We start from the raw sequence: 19,387 nt of genomic DNA on the forward strand, positions 1-19,387 counted from the left end.
AGTAAATTCATCATTTAATTTTTAAAAAACGACATTCATACGTAGCCTTTGAGAAAACTGATATTACTGCTGATATCTTTGTAAAACTGTAAGATGATAACAACAGAGCTGTGGCCATCCCCGCGCCAGGGATAGACTTAGCCAGAGGCATTATGTTTCGGGTTGTCCATCCTTTCATCTGGGTATCAATGTCCATCTGATTGTCGTGAATGAGATATCTCAAGAACACCTTTAGGGAATTTCTTCAAATTTGGCACAAATGTCCACTTGGACTCAACGATGAACTAATGAGATTTTGGTGGTCAAAAGCTAAAGGTCACTGTGACCTTGCATCCGTCTCATTCTCAACAACACCTTCAGGGAATTTACTCAAATTTGGTACAAATGTCCACTTGGATTAGATTAGAATGTGTTGGTCGTAGATAAAAGGTCAAGGTCACTGTGACCACAAGAATTCATACGCTAATTATGACATAATTTCACACAAATGTCGAATAGGATATAATGATGATGTGATGACGTTTTGTATCCATAAGGTCAAAGGTCAACTTCACTGTGACATCAAAATGTTCTGTAAAAACACTTTTCTGGCCATTATTCAACATCATAATTCAGGAACAGACGGGCAGACGTTTGGTCAGATAATGAAGTGGTGACACTCATCTTGGGCGTCCACCTTAAAAACTGCTAATATTACAGGGACCAGGGGGAGACATGTGTGAAGCATCTGTCTCAGGCAGGGTTTTTATCCTGCTGCACAGACTCTGTCTTCTTAGGGTGTGGTTGAATGCCAGCTAACTTAGTGTGTTTTCAGTTTTGCCAAGTGATGATGCAGTTGGTTGCTCAGCTGTGTGTCACTAACTGGTTGATTTTTATAAATTGTTTTCTACACATTTTGACCCATTTTGTTTGGTTGTGCAACCATTTATCTCATTACTGTGGACAGCTGGCCAAAACAAGACAATGCCATTGTCTGCATGGTTTTATGTTTTCATACGTCATGTTTTGATAACTGATTTCGGATACAGTGCTCAGACAATTTATGTTAGGTTTTGGTCTCATGTCCTTCAGAATCATATGCTCATCAATAAGAAAGAAGGGCCAGATTTTCAGTTTGGCCATGTGCTCCTACAAATACAAGTTGCAATATTCATAAGTGGCAGGAATAGGTATTGTCATTGTCCTTGCACTGAGAACTCCAACTGATTGGTTCTGATGCTTTTTTCAGTGGGCCAAGGATCTTTAAGAATAGAGCAAAGCTCAGGATGTTCAGGCTCAGGTGTACAGTGTGCATTCTCCACATTTTAACAACACAGTGTCGTAGCAATGACACTTTTTGGGACAAAATGTGAAAGATCGCATTGCAGAGAAAACTCAAGATTTATTTGTCGCTATGTTCATCACTGTTATTTTAATGCCTCTGTGTATGAGTGAAGCCTACAGTACAAAAATGAGTGTAATACAATGAAGCCTGGGGCTTTTCTGTGAAATGTAGAAACTGAAATACAGCAGAGCAGACTGAAAAGAAGGTTCCAGTGAAATCTTATGGACTGTGTTAAATGTCACAGATTTTTAAAGTTGTATATGAAATAGAGAATATTTTGCCCCTTGTGGAGGGAGCCACAAAATATTCCATCCTGTTTAAAATGTTTGCTTGCTCAATATCATTTGTGATGTTTGATTTTATTTACCTGACTGATCACAGCTCTCTCCATCTGTCTGATTCTCTCTATCTTCCCCTCATCATCATCCCCTGCTCCCATATCTCCCAATTGTCTCTTTACTTCATTGCTCTTCATCCACCTGCGTTTCTTATCTCTCTTCCAATCCACCTCTCTACATCCCTCCATCTTTTTCACTCCATTTAAATGTATTTCACCATATTTCTCAAATCTTCCCCTTTCTATCATTTTCCATCGTGTTACATCTTTCTCCATATCTGTCTTACTCCATCTGTCATCCCTCAGCCCACTCACTCCATTTTAATCGTTACATCTCTGCATCCACCTCTCCCTATCATTTCTCTCCATCTGTTTATTCCTGCTATTTTTTTTCTCACCTCTCTCTAATCGTTCGTTCTCTTTCCCTGTGTTCTCTGCAGCTGGTATTGTTCGGAAAAAGCAGTGGTGTGAGATGGTGCCGTGTTTGGAGGACGAAGGCTGTGACCTGTTAGTCAATAAATCTGGCTGGACTTGTACACAGCCCGGAGGCCGAGTCAAAACCACCACGGTGAGTTCAGGCTCTCTTTTAGCCCCCCCCCCCAGGTAACAATATCCACTCACAAACCACTGGGTGTGTGCAAAATGAGTGGACTTACTGCGCCACTGGCACTGAGAACAACATGGCTGGAGGAGCTGTAAATGAAGCATTTGCATAGAAAATCAAATGTGGTGTAAATCAGAAAGTAAGGACACACACACACACACACACACACATATATATATATATATATATATATATTTATAATTTCTTATGATTAAAATGGTTTTGCTTGCCAAACATCACTATTTAGGGCACATTTTAACAAAGTGAATCATTTTACAGGATGATAGAAACACAGTATTGGCTCTCACAAAAAGCTCCCATCTACAGGCATATCTATACACTAAACAAACATTTAAATGCAACACTTTTGGATCTTGCTCCCATTTTCACAGGTTTAATTTAAAGATCTAAGGCTTTTTTTTGCACTCAGTAGATACATTTCTCTCAAACTGTGGTTACAAATTTGTTAAACTCTGTGTTAGTCTGCACTTTCCCAACATAATCCATCCACCTGACAGGTGTGGCATATCAAGATGCTGATTAAACAGCGTCATTACTACACAGGTGTGCCTTGGGATTGTTGCAGCAAAGGCCACTCTAAAATATGAAGTGATCACACAATAAAATGCCACAGTTGTGATGGAGTGTGCAGGAGACTGCAGGAATGTCCACCAGAGCTGTTGCTCGTGAATTGAGTGTTTATTTCACTACCATAAAGTTATGGTACAAGCTTTAATGTCATTTCCATGAATTTGGCACTACATCCAACCAACCTCAAAACTAAAGACAATGTGTAACCATGCTAAATATGCTCTCTCTCTCTCTCTCTCTCTCTCTCTCTCTCTCTCTCTCTCTTTCTGTCTCATTGTGTCATACGGATTACTGTTAATTTATTATGCTGATCTGTTCTGTATGACATCTATTGCACGTCTGTCCGTCCTGGAAGAGGGATCCCTCCTCAGTTGCTCTTCCTGAGGTTTCTACCGTTTTTTTTCCCCGGGGGGTAAAGGGGTTTTTTGGGGGGAATTTTTTCCTTATCCACTGTGAGGGTCTTAAGGACAGGGGGATGTTGTATGCTGTAAAGCCCTGTGAGGCAAATTGTGATTTGTGATATTGGGCTTTATAAATAAAATTGATTGATTGATTGATGAAGATCTCCACATCCAGCGTCTTCACCTGCATGATTGTCTGAGGCCAGCCACCCAAGATAATCCATCCACCTGACAGGTGTGGCATATCAAGATGCTGATTAAACAGCATCATTACTGCACAGGTGTGCCATGGAATGGTCACAGCTAAAGGGCACTCTAAAAGACATCTATTAGTAATTCACACTGCATTAACACTGCAAAAATTCGTCTGTGCACACAGATACCCCAAAGAGACTAGTATGATCGCCATTTGCCTGATGCAGTGCGACACATCTTCTTCACATAGAGTTGATCAGGTTGTTAATTGCAGCCTGTGGAATGTTGGCCAGCTCCTCTCCAACAGCTGTGTGAAGTGTCTGAATATTGGCAGGAACTGGAACACGCTGATCCAGAGTATCCCAAACATGCTCAATGGGTGACATTTCTGGTGAGTATGCAGGCAGCACAAGGCCGGTACAGTGTAAACTGGGATTCATCTGTGAAGCAAACACTTCTCCAAAGTGGCAGAACCCATTAATGGTGAGCAGTTGCCCACTCAAGTTGGTTATGATGACAAACTGCTGTCAGTTAAGACCCTGGTGAGGACGATGAGTGTTCAGTTGTTCAAACCAATTGCTGCATCAGCTGTTCGGGTGGCTGGTCTCAGACGATCTTGCAGGTGAAGATGTGGATGTGGAGGTTCTGAGCTAATGTTGTTACATGTAGTCTGTGGCTGTGAGGTCGGTTGGATGTAGTGCCAAATTCATGGAAATTACATCGGAGACATCTTATGGTAGTGAAATAAATATTAAGTTAATGGGCAACAGCTCTGGTGGATATTCTTGCAGTCAGCATGCCAGTGTCACGCTCCATCAAAACTTACGACATCTGTGGCATTTTATTGTGTGATCAAACATTTTAGAGTGGCATTTTATTGTGACAATCCCAAGGGACACCTGTGTACTAATCATGCTTTTTAATCTGCATCCTGATAGATTGTGTTAGAAAAGATGAAGTGCTCACTAAAACTAATTTTAAAAAAAATTAGCAAACAGATTTGAGAACTAAGTCTTTTGTGAGCAAAAAAAAACAAAACAAAAAAACTTCAAACTGTGAAAAATGGGGCAAAAAAAAGTGTTGCATTTGATTTTTTGGTTAATATTATAATTATAAGCAATAATTATTGGTTATAATTGGTTTTGCTGTTACAGTCTTACTTGCTCTGATGTAACCAGTAGCTTATGCTGGTGAATGTTAGCTAATGGCAGTAAATGTACGTAGGTATTGCTACGTTGACATCACTGAGTCCAGTTGCTGGCTTTCACTGATTATCATCATCTGACGTTGATGTGGCAAACAAGTTAGCAAACACTTGCTTGTTTATACACAGCAAAGCAGACACAGTACAACTTCTGCATTCATTTGGATTCATGATTGCGGCCATTCAATGCTCTTCAGTATTCACCTCTCTTTTAGCTCTATTTTTGGTCTCCACCAAGACCCAACCCTGCTGAATGTTTTCCTATGATGATCAGTTTGATATCTTTCTGTCTGCACGGACAATGTGACAACTCCCTAAAAGTAAAACCAAAAAATCTCAATCACCCCCTGATGGCTGGCTGCAATATAGAGCTGATGTGACTAGACTAAAAAAATTTAAGTACACGTCAATAGTTTTTTTTTTACTCATGCTCATTTTTCTAACAAGTTTGTTTGTAAGTATATAGTTGATGCTAAAAAGAGGTGTGACATCATGATTGACAGCTGTGTGTGCCAATCAGTGTGCTCACAATCAGTGGGTTGGATGCTCGTAGGGGCAGAACTAAATGTTGTGGCTCCACTTCCTGATCACTATTGCACAGAGTCTATCTTTAAATGACATCACCAGGGCAAAATGGTTGCCCCCACATTTTGACCTCATTTTTGTACAGTGGGAGGAAGTGGAGACGTGTTGTCCATCTTTATATGAACTCTATGTGAGTTTCACTGATCAATGTGGCAGTAAACCAAAACAAATAGCTGAAAGATGCTAAAATTCCCCATTGAATGAGGGTAACAATAGAGTCACCCTTTTTATATTACACAGTCATTTGACCCATTGTTAGTATTAAAGTGTTGGCTGGTGCAGCTTTAAACAACTTCCTCAAGAGATTCTTTTGTGATACAAAAAAAATACCCATTGTTTTGTTAGCACCTTTCAGCACCAGCTCCAACTGCTGCCATATTACTGTACTTAAAGCCAGCCTGCACACTGTCAGCCACAAGTACATTGATAGCATTAAGGAAACCAGTTGAGCATTCACTTCACAATCCCTCGAAAATGTTCCCCTCCCGCCCTCCTCGTCTCCAGCTCATCTCCTCAAACCGTACGCAGTTTGTTTACTTCCTCGTCACCAGCAATTAGCTTGAATTAGGGACGCTCTTAATGTTAATGATGGCAGCAGATGGGGAGCCACCACTTGTATTCACTAAGATGCCGCCCATCCATTCAACCGCCCGTCCTTCAAACCCTATCTCCAGCTCTCCCAGCCTCCTCCTCTCCACTTCAACCCCAACACACACACACACACACACACACACACACACACACACACACCTTCAAACCCCCTTACATCCTCCTACTGCTTTACAAGAGACGTAAACACTGTTGCTCTCCCGCCTGTATGCATGCGCAGTCTATACTGTAGCAATTAAAGAGGTCTCGGTTGAGAAACGTGTTACACAACACACACACACACACAACACAGCTGCCCTATCTGTGAATGTCAATGGGTGAACACTGAGGACCGGTGGGGCATCATTAATGCATCTGTCATGATTTAGTCATCAGCTGACTAACTTGTTTATGCCTTCCTGCTGAAAGACAAACACACACAAATACAAACACGCAGCAGATGCACACACTGAACCCAGATGATATGGTTTGTTATCAGTCAGCTGCTGCCTCCGTGCTCTTACTGTGGTGTGAGTCTCTCAGCGGCCTGACACCAACCTGAATATACCTGGTTGTGGAGACTGAGGTGACAGCTGTGACATGTTCCACCTACTATGTAATTTGTTATCTGGGCAGGCAGATAGCCCCCCACACACACTCATAGCCAACATATAGCTGGATCCATTTGTTATATTTGGCAGATATAACTGCTTGTATGTGTTGGGGTGGGTTGAGTATGTAAATGTGGCAGTCATTTGTAGGCTAATAGATGCATGTGCATTCTTACATGTATGTTAACATGCTCTTACTGCTGTTCTCTACTGTTTATACATTCATAGTTTTGAATATGAGTCCCTGCTTTGCTGCAAACGGTGGCCCTGTACGCTTTGGCCTACATGCACATTTCATATCCTGCTTAGGACGTCAGTCAATGTACCTCTCACCAGCTTACGCTGACAATATGTGAGACGTGACAGGTATTTCTTGCTTGCTTCATTGGCTACTTTAAGCTTGGTGACAGCTCGTCAAATGGCTGGACAGCTATGTGCACTCATCTGTGCCTGTCCGCGCGCATGAGTGTGTGTGTGAGTGCGTGTTTAAGCAGCTTTCACTGTCAAGGATTCTAATATCTGGCAACAAGCAGACTCGGGGTCATTGTTTAAAATTCATCTGAAAGTATTCATTCATGTGATGGATGAACTGGCCTAATGCGACCGCTCCCTTTCATCTCTGGCGAGTTGAGGAAACGTCTGGAAGATTTTTACTTCATAACCATGCATGTAACCAAAAATTGCCTAAAATGCATTAAAGGTTAAGGCCGAATCTCCAAAGGGAAAAATTACATAAACCTCTTGTTATCTGCTGACCCAAGGGAGAATGACGGGCAAAACGAAAAACAAACAATTTACTCCTCAGCCTCCCTCTGGTTAACTTTGAACAAATGGCCGCTTCCCTAAGGCTTTTCAAGGTTAAACCCAAACTGCGGCCCCAATATCGCCTTAGGATGACCGCTGGGCTGTGCACAGTCCACTGAGCATGTCTGACCTGTCCGTCAGGTGTTTGTGCGAAAACATCAATGCAGACAAACAGACATGTCCCTCGGGGCATTTGACTAAGCCAAGTCAATCTGACTCAGCCCCATAGCCCCATAAAGGGCTATTTTGGACAAATGTCAGGAGGCGGTTTGCGTGTATTGGTCAAATGTTTGAGAGTTTGTGTTTTCTCTGTCAAACAGAGGGAGATTGTTGTTCAGGATGGCACCGCTGACCTCTCCTCTACCTTTACCCTGCAACGTTGCTCGGTATGAGTGGCAAGGCGGATTAGATATATGCTGTGCGTTTTCCCTCAGCCTCTCAGCGGCCACCATTTCATGTGCTTCTGTTGTAAAAATAACTTCCTCACATACTTGTTTTCTCCCTGTTTGACTCCTCCGTCTTTTTCACTTTCGCGCTCTGTTTTTTCACATTTACCTCCTCCCCGTCTCTCACTTTTACTTTCCTCCTCTCCTTTCCCCTCGCCATGCATTTATCTTAGTCTGACCCTGCTTTGTAGAGTACACGTTGTACCTGCCAATAAAAAACACAATATGGATTTTTTCACTGGCTGACTCCAGTAGAAACATATGAAGATTGATATGTACATTGCTTATTGTTGACAGTGATGTTTTGAGCGAGGTTACTTTTATTAGCAGGGCGGCTGAAAAGGACACATATCAAACGGAGGTGCACTTGTGAAGCCGCGGCACTTAATTTATTTCAGCATCAAGAGTCTCGGCAATACAAGTTTCTCCTCTAAAGAGTTGACCTAACAGAAAATGGAATCCCTCAGATGAACCATATCAAGCTCCGAGACTATAAATGAGCTCCTTGGGTTCACTTAACTGTATTAATGGAACAATAAAATGCACATGGACACTCAACTGCATGTCCATCAGTAACCACTTTATTTTCTTTTCTTGTTTTACCTGAGTACATAAAAGCGGATGTCTGCCAAAAAGCGTGCTTTATGGCAACCCATATGGGCATAAAGATGATTAATAATCACTAAGAGAAATACTGGCCTGAGAGATCTGTCTCAACGTAACTGATGTAACCAAATGTTCAAGTGTTGTGGCCATTGACCATTCACTAAAGCCCACCCTGACTAGGTCCCTTTTCTTTTTTAAAGATGAGGCAAAATATATGGAAAGCCTTCTGATCATGCATTTTTATTAGTGGTATCGTGTCGTAATACTACTGCAAATTAGCTCTAAACTAGACAGACAAAGCTTCTACTTGGATCATTTGCCTGTGACATGTAGCTTTAGAGCTTCAGTCAGTGATGTCAGGCTACATCATACTGTACTTGTGGGTAATTAACCTTTACAAGGTTCCTGTTTAAAATGAGTTAGCTGGTAAGACAAAAAGATAAAAGATGGTATTTTTAGACCAGTGCTTCTCAAAGTTTTTCAGCGATGTGACCCATATATATATATATATATATATATATATATATATATATATACACACGCATTGAATGAGAAGGTGTGTCCAAACTTTTGGCCTGTACTGTATGTATATATATATACATACAGTACAGAAAAACATTGTTTTCGACCAGTGGTTCTCAATCAGTGGTCAGTGGTCCCCCCCAAAAATTCGGGAATAGTTTATTTTCATTAAATCAAAATCGAAATATTTTTAAAAAGTGAGCCCAGTGTAAGTGAGAGTCATAAGACTGAATATTCTGATCGCAGGTTTCACTTCCTCCATGTTCATCTCTTTAACTGTAGTTGACAACTGTAGAATTCTGTTGTCTCATTGATAAACGTTGTGTACGAGGCCTGGAAGTAGTGTACACCACTTACCATGCAAAAGTTGTGATCTATGAAAGCAGACTTGATGGAAGCGACTTTGACCCATGATTACGAACATTTGGGAGGCGGGGAATTGGCGATGGAGATGGTGAGGTGGAAGCCTGATTGTAGAAATTGTCGAATATTTTTCGGCGCACGCCAATTTTGGCTTTTGTCTGTATGTACATTGATAATATGGATCCTACACGCTGCTTTATAAATGAGAACTCCTTCATATCTATACACCCTCCCAAACTCTCAGATCATCTTCTGCAGTCCAGCTCACATCACCATCTGCCCGCCTGACCACCATGGGTTCTAGAGCCAATCCCGCCTGAAAATATTTGGTCTGATTTAACGGTGACACACATATTGAGACTTACACTTTTGCATATTTATAACTATGATTTTTGTCTAATTATTTTATTAACCTTTATTGTGTATTACGGAAGATTTTATGGACACATTGCTGCTTGTTTTTGAACTGCATCTTGTAAGGTGTCCTTGAGTGCTTTGAAAGGCGCCTAGAAATAAAACCCATTAATTTTATTATTATTATTACTAGTTTTATGGGTATGTTTAACAACAAAAATTGTGTAAGATTAAAGTCCCCGAAGGAAAATCTCAATCAAATGGGCATCCATGAGCTGATTTGTATCCTTTATGGGTCCTTGGCATGAAAGAAGGTTGGGAACCACTGTTTTAGACAACTCATAGTTTTAATGTTTTAATTAGCTCACGCTAAAACTAAAACTTATGAAATCAGCTGACAAAATTATGATCATTGGCCAGAAATGAGAAGCCTGCTGCTGTTTACTTCTGTGTGAAACTGAATAAATATCGTTTCTAAAAACACACCAAATTTCCAGTGGCAAAAGTGCATGTATGCCACCCTAGAACTGAACGCAAGCAAAACAAACTTAGAGGGACAGGTAGGGCAGTTGTCGTTTGGACTGAATGTATAATCTGTCATAAATTGGAAGTTAAGAAGACTTGAAAACTGATTTGTATGACATCGACTTTCAGTTTTCTCTGGTGCCAAAGCCGCAAAATAATTTGAAGTGCAAACAACTTGAGATAAAAAGTAAGATACTGTGCTGGTTTACGATCTCTGGTGCAACACTTGCATGTTGGATGAACTAATTCATGTCAGTGTTGAAAGAGTCGCAGCATCTCGATGACACCATATGCCATGATCCCTGGAAAACTCAACACTTTTACACAGCAACTAGGGGTTAATTCCCCACACCCATTACACTTTCCTCCCTCCATGACACTAAATGATTTGAATTTACATTTTATCACACAGTTACGACAGTCAAATGCTGCCTTTGCTGCCTTGCCAAAGCACTCTCTTTTGGCAAAGCGATATGTAGTCTCAGCAGTCATCTCCTATACCTCCGTCTCTCAGTGAAAGGCTTACTGCCGTCTCCCTCCAGAGAGGAGGATGCTCTGCATTGTGCCCTCCACCATTTTAGACTGGCAGATGAAACGGTGCAAGGAGCTATCTCTCCCTGCATGTGCCGACGCAGGGAGCTCGGCGAGAAAGAGGCAGAGGGAGTGCGCCATTAGAGGAGAAAACGAAATCACCTCGGGTTATCTTGGCGGCTTTTGTGACAGCCCGATAAGACGAACTATTTAAAAAAAAAAAGGAGGCAGAGAAAGCAGTGTGAGGGAAGAAAAGAGCAGTGTGAGTGAAAGACAGACAAAGAGATTTGGGCCAGTCAGATGTACAGCATCGTAAAACATCAATTAAGTCAGCCGGTGCACATCAACAGTGGCTCCTGTTGTTGAGCCTTTCAGTGCTGGTTAACTCCTTTCAAAAGAAGTTTTTTTTCTCTCACTAAGTTATAATTGCACAGACTCCAACTGCAGGAAAGAACTGTCAAGATATTTTTTTTCCTGCTGATGCCATGCTGTTGGCATGGCGTCTAATATACATGCTGTAGCCAAGGTTTTCAAATTATCTATATGTTATCTATATATTATGCATCAATTTGTGGAGGAAATGTCTTTTATGTCATCAGAATAAAAGTCTGGCTACTTTAATGTTTTATTGGTTGGGACAAATGCACATTACCTATATACTGAGAGGTATATGTCCCCTGCACCCTAGGGCCAGGCAATATTACCACTATGTACGATATATCTATATATTTTCGAGCAAGAAATAAATTTAGGCAACACTGTTGTTAATTAGGCCCAATCCCAATACCCCCCCTTGTCCACTACCCCTTAGCTCTTGGCCCTACCCTAGCCCTTGCCCACTACCCCTTGGCCCTCGAAATGAAGCAATGGGGGGTAGGGGTTGAAATCTTTCCCTAGGAATTTGGACACCACTCACTACGTCACCATGTCGGTTACGTTCACGCATATGTAACTATTTTAAACAGGAAGTCATGAGCAATCTACATTTCCAACCGGCATCTACAATGGAGTCTCCGGTTGAGTTCATCCTACCGATTTTGTTTGCTGTATTCATCATGCTTCATTTGATGAACGACAGATGACGAAATGATATGTACGACAGGGGACTTCTGCTAGCTGGCTAACCACCTAACGTTACGAGGCAGCATAGTTATACTAGCTGCCGTGTTGTCATAATGTGAAAAATCCAAAAATTTTGCAGAACAGGACAGGTGACAGACACAAGATGGTGCGAGCTAGCTAACAAGCAACCTGACAACGGTAACGTTAGCTAGCTGGCTAGCTTTCTGTCAACTCCAATCCAGACATCGTGAATAGCAATAAAAACTTTTTTCCCCGTCTCTTGCTCGGTGGTAGCCATGGCGACGTCTACCCCTCGCTGGCAAGTCAGCATCTGAAATCCCTCACTCCGAAGGGTTAGTTTCATACCCACTACCCCTCGTTATGCCCCCTACACCCAAAAAGGAATTGGGACACCCCTAACTCTCACGGGAACGCACAAATCTAGGGGTAGGGCCAAGGAGTACGGCTAAGGGGGGGTACTGGGACAGGCCCTAAGTCTACAGTGCAACATTGGTCTATATGTTACACGTGCTACGTACAGTCAGTCTGTGAGATGCATAAAATGACCGCAGTAGCACACATACTACTTGATACTTTTATACTCATGTTATAGTTTTGTGTCCTGTGCTGCAAACCTTTAAACCTCTGTAGCTCCAGTGCTATGTGCAAAAAGTTAAATCATTTTAATAAACATGTTGTGCAGCTGTATATTTCTTTTAAACAGGGGAAACAATCCCTGTCTTTGCATTTTATTTTGATCACAGGCTGCTAACATCTCGAAGGTGGCTTTAACTTGCAACTGAAAACATGTAGTCCATTTTGAAAAAAAATACAGAGATACATATCGTGTATCGCAAGACAGCCTGTAAATATCAAGATATGAATTTTTTTCTTTTTTCTAAGTCTATTGTTGAATGCATCTACTAGTCTTGTTGAGAGCTGTACTTTTCACATGTAGCACACATCATTTTCAGACATTGTAGGAAACAGTGACTCAAAATGAAGAAAAAGGAACTATTGAAACGACTAAAGAGCCTTAAATGTATAACTAGGTCTTTATCATACGTTCCATTAGGTCGGTCCTGATTGGGCTAGTTAGGCTGTGAACAGAGCGCTCTGAACAGAATGTGCACCTCCTGAGAGAAAGACTGTGATTACTGTAATCAAGACTTTGTAGGAGAAGAGTAAGGATAAGGACAAATGTATGAGCATAAGTCCAATGTTTGATACTGCGAGCTTGTGTATATGCATATTTTATACTCTCTGGAGGTGCTTTGTGAGTATATGATCTGTATGTACGTTGTATGCATAGAGATAAAGGCTCTTTTTATCCCCACACAAACAGCCGTTTTCTACAAAGGGTGCAGTATACACATGACAATCCCTGGGCCAGTCTGAGTCTCCCTGTAAGCTCCCACAGTATTTACGCATTTATACATCTGCAGATGACAGCGTGTGTTCGGCAGAGTATGAAAAAGCTCTTTCGATTGGGGTTTGTAAGCAAGTGCTGAGGGCCTCCCACCCCTCCTCCCATCACTTCCTCTCGGTTTCTTCCTCTCCGTCTCTCTGTGGATCCGGTTCAGTATGGGCCTGATGGGATCCCCCAAAGCCTCACCATCACCATGCCCCTACCCCCCCTGTGGTTGTGGGTCGGTACCGGCCTTGGTAATTGATCCCTCTGGGCCCTCTAGACACATCCAGCAGTGGGTTGAACAGAATCACCACTAAGAAGACAGCTGCTTGGCCACCCCAGACAGGCCAAGAGAAAAGGGGGGGAAGAAAAAGAGACCCTGTTGCTGCTAACCATTAACTGTGTCTGCCAGCTAGAGGGAGCAAAGTCAGCACATTGTCTCGGCTTGGAAAATATCAAATCCTCCATTTTGGAAGAGATATTGGGACTGTTAGCAAGAGAGAGGGACAGACGAAAACAAGAGTCTGCCTTTTAAGTTGTAATTAACAGCCTCGGAGTTTGTGGGATTGATCAGTAAGCAGCGTTGTTTAAAGCTAAAGCATCTGCTACAGCACCCTATCTGTATTACACTGCCCAGTTTCAGAATTCCTGCTATTTCCATTTGGCTAAAATAGGTAATTGATTTCATAATAACGCCAGGAGTGATGGCCGGCTTGTGCTCAAACTGCAAGTTAGAGGAGCTGCAGGTTTCTTTTAACAAGCAGGCAACAACAAATGCACAAGTACAAGGACACAAGAGTAAATACAGAATACTGTTTTTAGCTTTGTAACAATGCATTTTTCCAGATATTATATATATTTGGTGTTTTTTGTCTGATGTCAAGCCATAGAGTTAAATTGAATTCTTTATATGAGGAAAAATTAGAAATATGATATTTTTTAGCTTAACACTAGACAGTGATGCTAATTAAAAACATAATAAGAGTCTGCAGCCATGTGAGCAGCTTTGTAAGGCTATACCAGGCCCACAGGAACACAGCTCAGCCTTGCTTCCAGTATTTCCCTGTGGCCACCTGGGTATTGTAGCAATAAAAAAAAAAAAAAAAAAATTCCCTGCAGCCCAAAAAACATTTTCCTCATGGACCGCTATTATAAAAGAGACATCTCTCTAACTGTTGACAGAACACCTTGAACTGCAAACAAGTTCATTCAGTTACGACTTTTCTATTCTGATTTTTTGATCCACTGAGGTTTTATATTTCTGAAACTATCCACAAGCCAAGAAAATGGATTTAAAAATCTGTGTTGTCATCATAGTGTGAAGCTTATGGGCCAAGCAAGGAGTCAAGGGCAGGACCAACAGGCATTTTGGGTCCTGTTGATAGCCACTAATACACTTATGAGCTTTACTTTTGCACAGCAGTGTCTTGAGCTGGGTGTGGCTCAGTAAGCAAGCACATCTGCAGTGCTAACATGCTTGGAAAGTATGATGTTTACCATGCTGATTATCCTAGTTTTGCATGTTCGCATGTAAAAAATGTGCCAATTAGCATTTGACACAAAGCGAGCGGGGGCTGATCAGAGTGTCATTTTGTAGGTGAATGTTGACATTTACTTTATGGTGGCACTAGAGGAACAGTCAAGGGATAACTAAAACTATGAGGGTTCATCATCTGGAAACCATGAATGTCTGTACAAGATTTTGTGCCAATCCATCCAGTAGTTGTTGAGATATTTTAGTCTGGACCAAAGGGATGGGCCATTAGAGATGAAGGGGGAAGATAATGCTAAAATAAGGCATGCTTACAAGATTATGATGCAAAATAAATATATAAAGGAGTATAGAAAATAACACGACTTCAAAGCACACAGAATTAGTTAATGATTTATCTAATTGCCAATTTATTTCACTTTATTGCTTAACAAATCTGATGATTAAAAAAAATCACAGGAAAAACACAAGACATCTTTGTGTTTTTCTTCAGTGTGGGCTCACACAGAATCAGACCCTGCTTTACTCCCACACTTCTATATTTAATATCCACAGAACAGCTCATTCAGTTTGTAAAAAGCCAAGCAGACACATTATCAAGACACCTTAGTGAGACAAACTGATAATGGTGGTGATGGTGATGGTGCTGTGTCTGTGTCTAAATCTGGAAAAAAAAGAAAAACATTAAAAATAAAACACTGCATCCTCATAATGAGCTTGATAACCATACCGCCTTCCCCTCTCCCTCTCTTCCCCCAGGCTCTATGACGCGACAAGAGTCCCCCTCGACACTCTTGCACTATGGAGAGCATTGATGACCCCTTGACAGACAGCCAAAAACCATCTGCCAACACCACCCTACAACCACCACCACCACCACCACCACCAACATCACAACAACTCCACCCAAACCCTGGTCCCGCAAAGGCAGGAAGCAACATAAGCAGCTACAGAGCACCAAGGGCCTCATGGAGGCAGCAAGGTACAACAGAAAGCCCCTTAAATCCTTAAGGATTCAGTCCTTGTGACTGAAGCTCTTAAAGTGAAGCTAATTGTTTATCTTAAAGATGCAATTCACTGCAAAAGTGGTGAACTGCAGTGCTATTTATCAGTCTAGATTGTTTTGATGTGAGTTGCCAAGTGTTGGCGATATCAGCCGTATCTGGCTTCCCTGTCATATAATGGAAGTAGATGGCACTCGACTTGTGGTGCTCAAAGTGCCAAATGAATACATTTACAATACAATGTCTCTTTCCAAAAATCATGACCCAGTTACTCAAGATAATCCAAAAACCTTTTTGCAAGCAGTTTCAAGTAAGAACCTTAAGTGCTATATTGTAGGCAACTGGACTTGCTTGTGTTTCTTGAAGACGTTTCGCCCCTTATCCAAGAAGCTTCTTCAGTTTAGAGTGCTGAAGAAGAACTGAGTTTTTCAGAACTGAAGAAGCTTCTTGGATGAGAGATGAAGTCCAGTTGCCTACGATACAGCACTTACCATTACCATGATCTGGATGACTAAGAATCTTCACCGATATTTTGCCATTTCAAGTAAGACTATAAGAACTATTTTCTTTCTACCAAACTAAATCTGCCAGCTGCATCAAAGCGCAGAAGGAAGTTTGCATGTACTGCTAGCTCACCTAACACAGCTGAGCCAGCTAATGTTCAGGACTGTCATCAGCATGAGCCTCTCATCAATTAGTGGATGCACGCTTCCTTCAGTGTGGTGATACGGTTGCCGAGTGTAGTGTGGTATAAAGTTCCTACACACAGCTGCTCACAACAAAGTCTGTGGACTATCTTGAGAAACCAAATGATGATTTCTGGAAAGAGACATTGCTGTTGAGTTTTTCAAATGTTTTTTTTTTTTTTTTTTTTTTTTTGCACTTTGAGCACCACAAGCTGAGTGCCATCTAGTTCCATTATGTTCGAGAGAAGGCAGACATCTCTACAGCCAGTGTCTCTAATACTTGGCAACTCACGCCAAATAACCTAGATTGAGAAATAGCTCTATAGGTAACAGGAAAAATATGTATTTTTTAAAAAAAAAAACAAAAGTAAAACTGACCATATATCCTGATGGTCATCTCATCACTTTCACTGCACATAAACAGTTTGTCCAAAATCGATTTTCCTTACGTGTGGGGGTTGATAAAGTGGGTAATTGAGTTTCGTCCCTCTGGTAGTTTTTATTTTTTCAGAATCCGATGAAAATCATTATATCCACAGAACAGTGCCCGTAAAACTATAATTAGTTTTATTAGAGCAGAAGCCTCCAGCTTTAGCAGAACGTGCAAAAAACAGGAAGTGCGGACACACGTAAGCACACACATAAATCCAGATACAATTTAAACAACCATCTGCTTGTTGTTGATGCTTTTATTTGGCTTACTCATTTTTCCATAAGCTCACTGGTTCCCCAGTGTGTGTTTAACCACAGAAAAATCCATGTGTGCAGCAATACCAGTAAAACCCATCGGTTTATTTTGCGGCTTGTTTTTGCTCTGCTTTATTGGCACGCCTTGTATATTGTCTTTAAAGTATTATGTCACATGGCGTCTGTGCACTGGAATAAAACAAGGCGCCAGACAGATATTAATGCATGTGATTGGGAAACAGAGAGTGGCCATGTAGTAAATTTAGCTCACAGTGCAATAAAAGGGATGAGGCCAAAGTCATAAAAATGCCCGGCCTCATAGAGTTTCTAAAAACCAGGCTCTTCTGTCGGTCAGTGTTGTCAGCATTTATGGCTCATGTTATGATTCGCTTTCGAGAAAAGAAAAAAAAAAAAAAAACCTGATCCGGCTGCTTTTCAGGCCAGACAGCAAGTCTTCAGTAGATTTGAAACTATAAATAGACCCAGGATGGATGCATGCAGTGAACTCAGATCCTCTCACAGTGCATCCTATAGAAGATTATTGTCTATTTACTAAAGGAGAAGGCTATCTAAGATTGGATTTCAACATTTGATCCCATAATGTGCTCTAGAAAGGGAAACAATACCATATCTCCTGCAATCATCCAATCTAAAGCAGTTGCATGCAGTAAAGTAGCTTACATTGCATAAACAGATATAATCTAAACATGACAGTGTATTTCAGGGACATGGAGGAACATTCAAGCTGTTTGTATGTAAAACAAATCAATGACATTTAGCTATCCCCTTCTAGTCGGAGTGGGATGTTAAATCTGTTCTAATATTCCCTCTTGAGCATTATAGTTCTGATCATATTGTAGAATGCAGATAGTGAACTGTGTTTGCTTTGATGTTCTGAAGAAATGCAGTATGAAAGGGTTGATAATGACATAACACCCCAGATAGCTTTGAACTCACTCTTAATGTGGAATGGGACTGAGTGTCTGGAGGCCCGTGCATACATGTTCGTGTATTTTGATCTCGGCATCTGCTTCAGGCATTATCCGACTTCACAGCATGTAATGAGCGATTTCCCATCCCATATTAACCTGTGGATCATTCCTAACCTACAAGTTATCTAATGAATATTCATTCAGCGGGCCATTGTGCTGCTTGTGCGCTCCAATCCAGAAGGAAGCGTGCTTGCTTGCGTGAGGCTTAACATTACACAGCAAGGGCAGGAACAAGTGTTAGAAACAAGTAGCTGATGCGTAAGCAAGCACTTCAGAATGACCAATGAGCAGACAAGTTTTTATTCTAGTCTAGGTTCTGGCACAACCTAGCCCTCATCAGTGTGTGGCCAAGCTGAGGTATCCTATGTAACCAGAGTAATTTTTCCCAGGGACCAGTGTCCTGTGTTCCGAAGGTCGAATGTTTCCAGGGTCCCATACAGGATCCTGTGTTCCTAAGGTCCAATGTCCTCAGGGTCCTATGTAACTACAGTCCAATGTTTCCAGTGTCCTATATTCCAATGTCCCAAGGGTCCATTGTTCCAAGGGTCCCAGGGTCCCATGTAACCAAGGTCCAATGTTCCTTTGTTCCCAGGGTTCAATGCTCCTGTTATACACTAACATTTTAAGAGACTGGTCAAGGCTAGCTTTGCGGTTACAATTGCAAAAGATCAAAAGGACATTCCAGATATAGTTCAGGTGCTACAAATCAATTTAGCCACTTTGGAATTAGCAATGTCTAAAGTGAAGAAAACTGTCTTGCTCACAAATTTGAGGATGCAGGTTTCAGGGAGAATAACATCAGTAGGCTCCGAGCTGTATGTGGGTTATTTTAATATATGGACCCATGGAAACATACACTGAACATTTGACCTAGAGAGAAACATTGCTGAGAACAAAAAACCCTTGAAAGCTCTCTTTAATGCGTCATATCAAGAGGATATTGAGCTGAGGGACATAGGACCCTGGAACATGACTACGCTCACACGCAGCTTGCAGCCAGTGTACATAGTCATCCATCCGATCAATCATACATCAATTAATCAACACACTCCTGAGATTCTACATTATTCACATCCATCAGCATCCCAATAAAGAGTTAGGAGAGACAAACAGATCAATTTCCCCTCATGCGTGCCCATTCACACGTTCGCTGTGGGTCCCAGCGCTGTGACATTTTGAAGGGAGTCAGCGAGAGTTCACGCAGAGAGGAAATGTCAAGCCGGGGCCGTGTGTTTGGGTGCATTTGCTTTAACTCCCAGCTGGAGAGCAGCTCCATATGTATTGTGTATAATTATCTTTAGCTCCGACAGATGTGCCAGCATGCACCTTCACGCGCATGCAAACTGCATATAAAGCCAGCAAGAACGCATTCTCATTCATATATCAAAGCATTTGCAGCTTTGCCCGGAGACAGGAAGCTCTGAATTACGCCCCTGAAATCAAATGTTTAATGTTTTACTTG

General features: G+C 41.5%; 1 protein-coding gene across 2 annotated transcripts in view; it reads left to right on the forward strand.

Annotated features, from left to right (window-relative positions):
* Positions 1 to 19,387, forward strand: part of tafa5a (TAFA chemokine like family member 5a) — a 250,110-nt gene that overhangs the window by 225,433 nt on the left and 5,290 nt on the right. For both annotated transcript variants that reach the window (XM_049567333.1, XM_049567335.1), the window contains exons 3-4: positions 2,102 to 2,229; positions 15,316 to 15,538. In XM_049567333.1, coding sequence (XP_049423290.1) covers positions 2,102 to 2,229; positions 15,316 to 15,324 — 137 coding nt within the window. In that variant the 3' untranslated portion in view covers positions 15,325 to 15,538. The remainder of the gene's footprint in view (positions 1 to 2,101; positions 2,230 to 15,315; positions 15,539 to 19,387) is intronic.

This window comes from Epinephelus fuscoguttatus, linkage group LG22 (genome assembly GCF_011397635.1).
Source record: "Epinephelus fuscoguttatus linkage group LG22, E.fuscoguttatus.final_Chr_v1".
NCBI lineage: Eukaryota > Metazoa > Chordata > Actinopteri > Perciformes > Serranidae > Epinephelus > Epinephelus fuscoguttatus.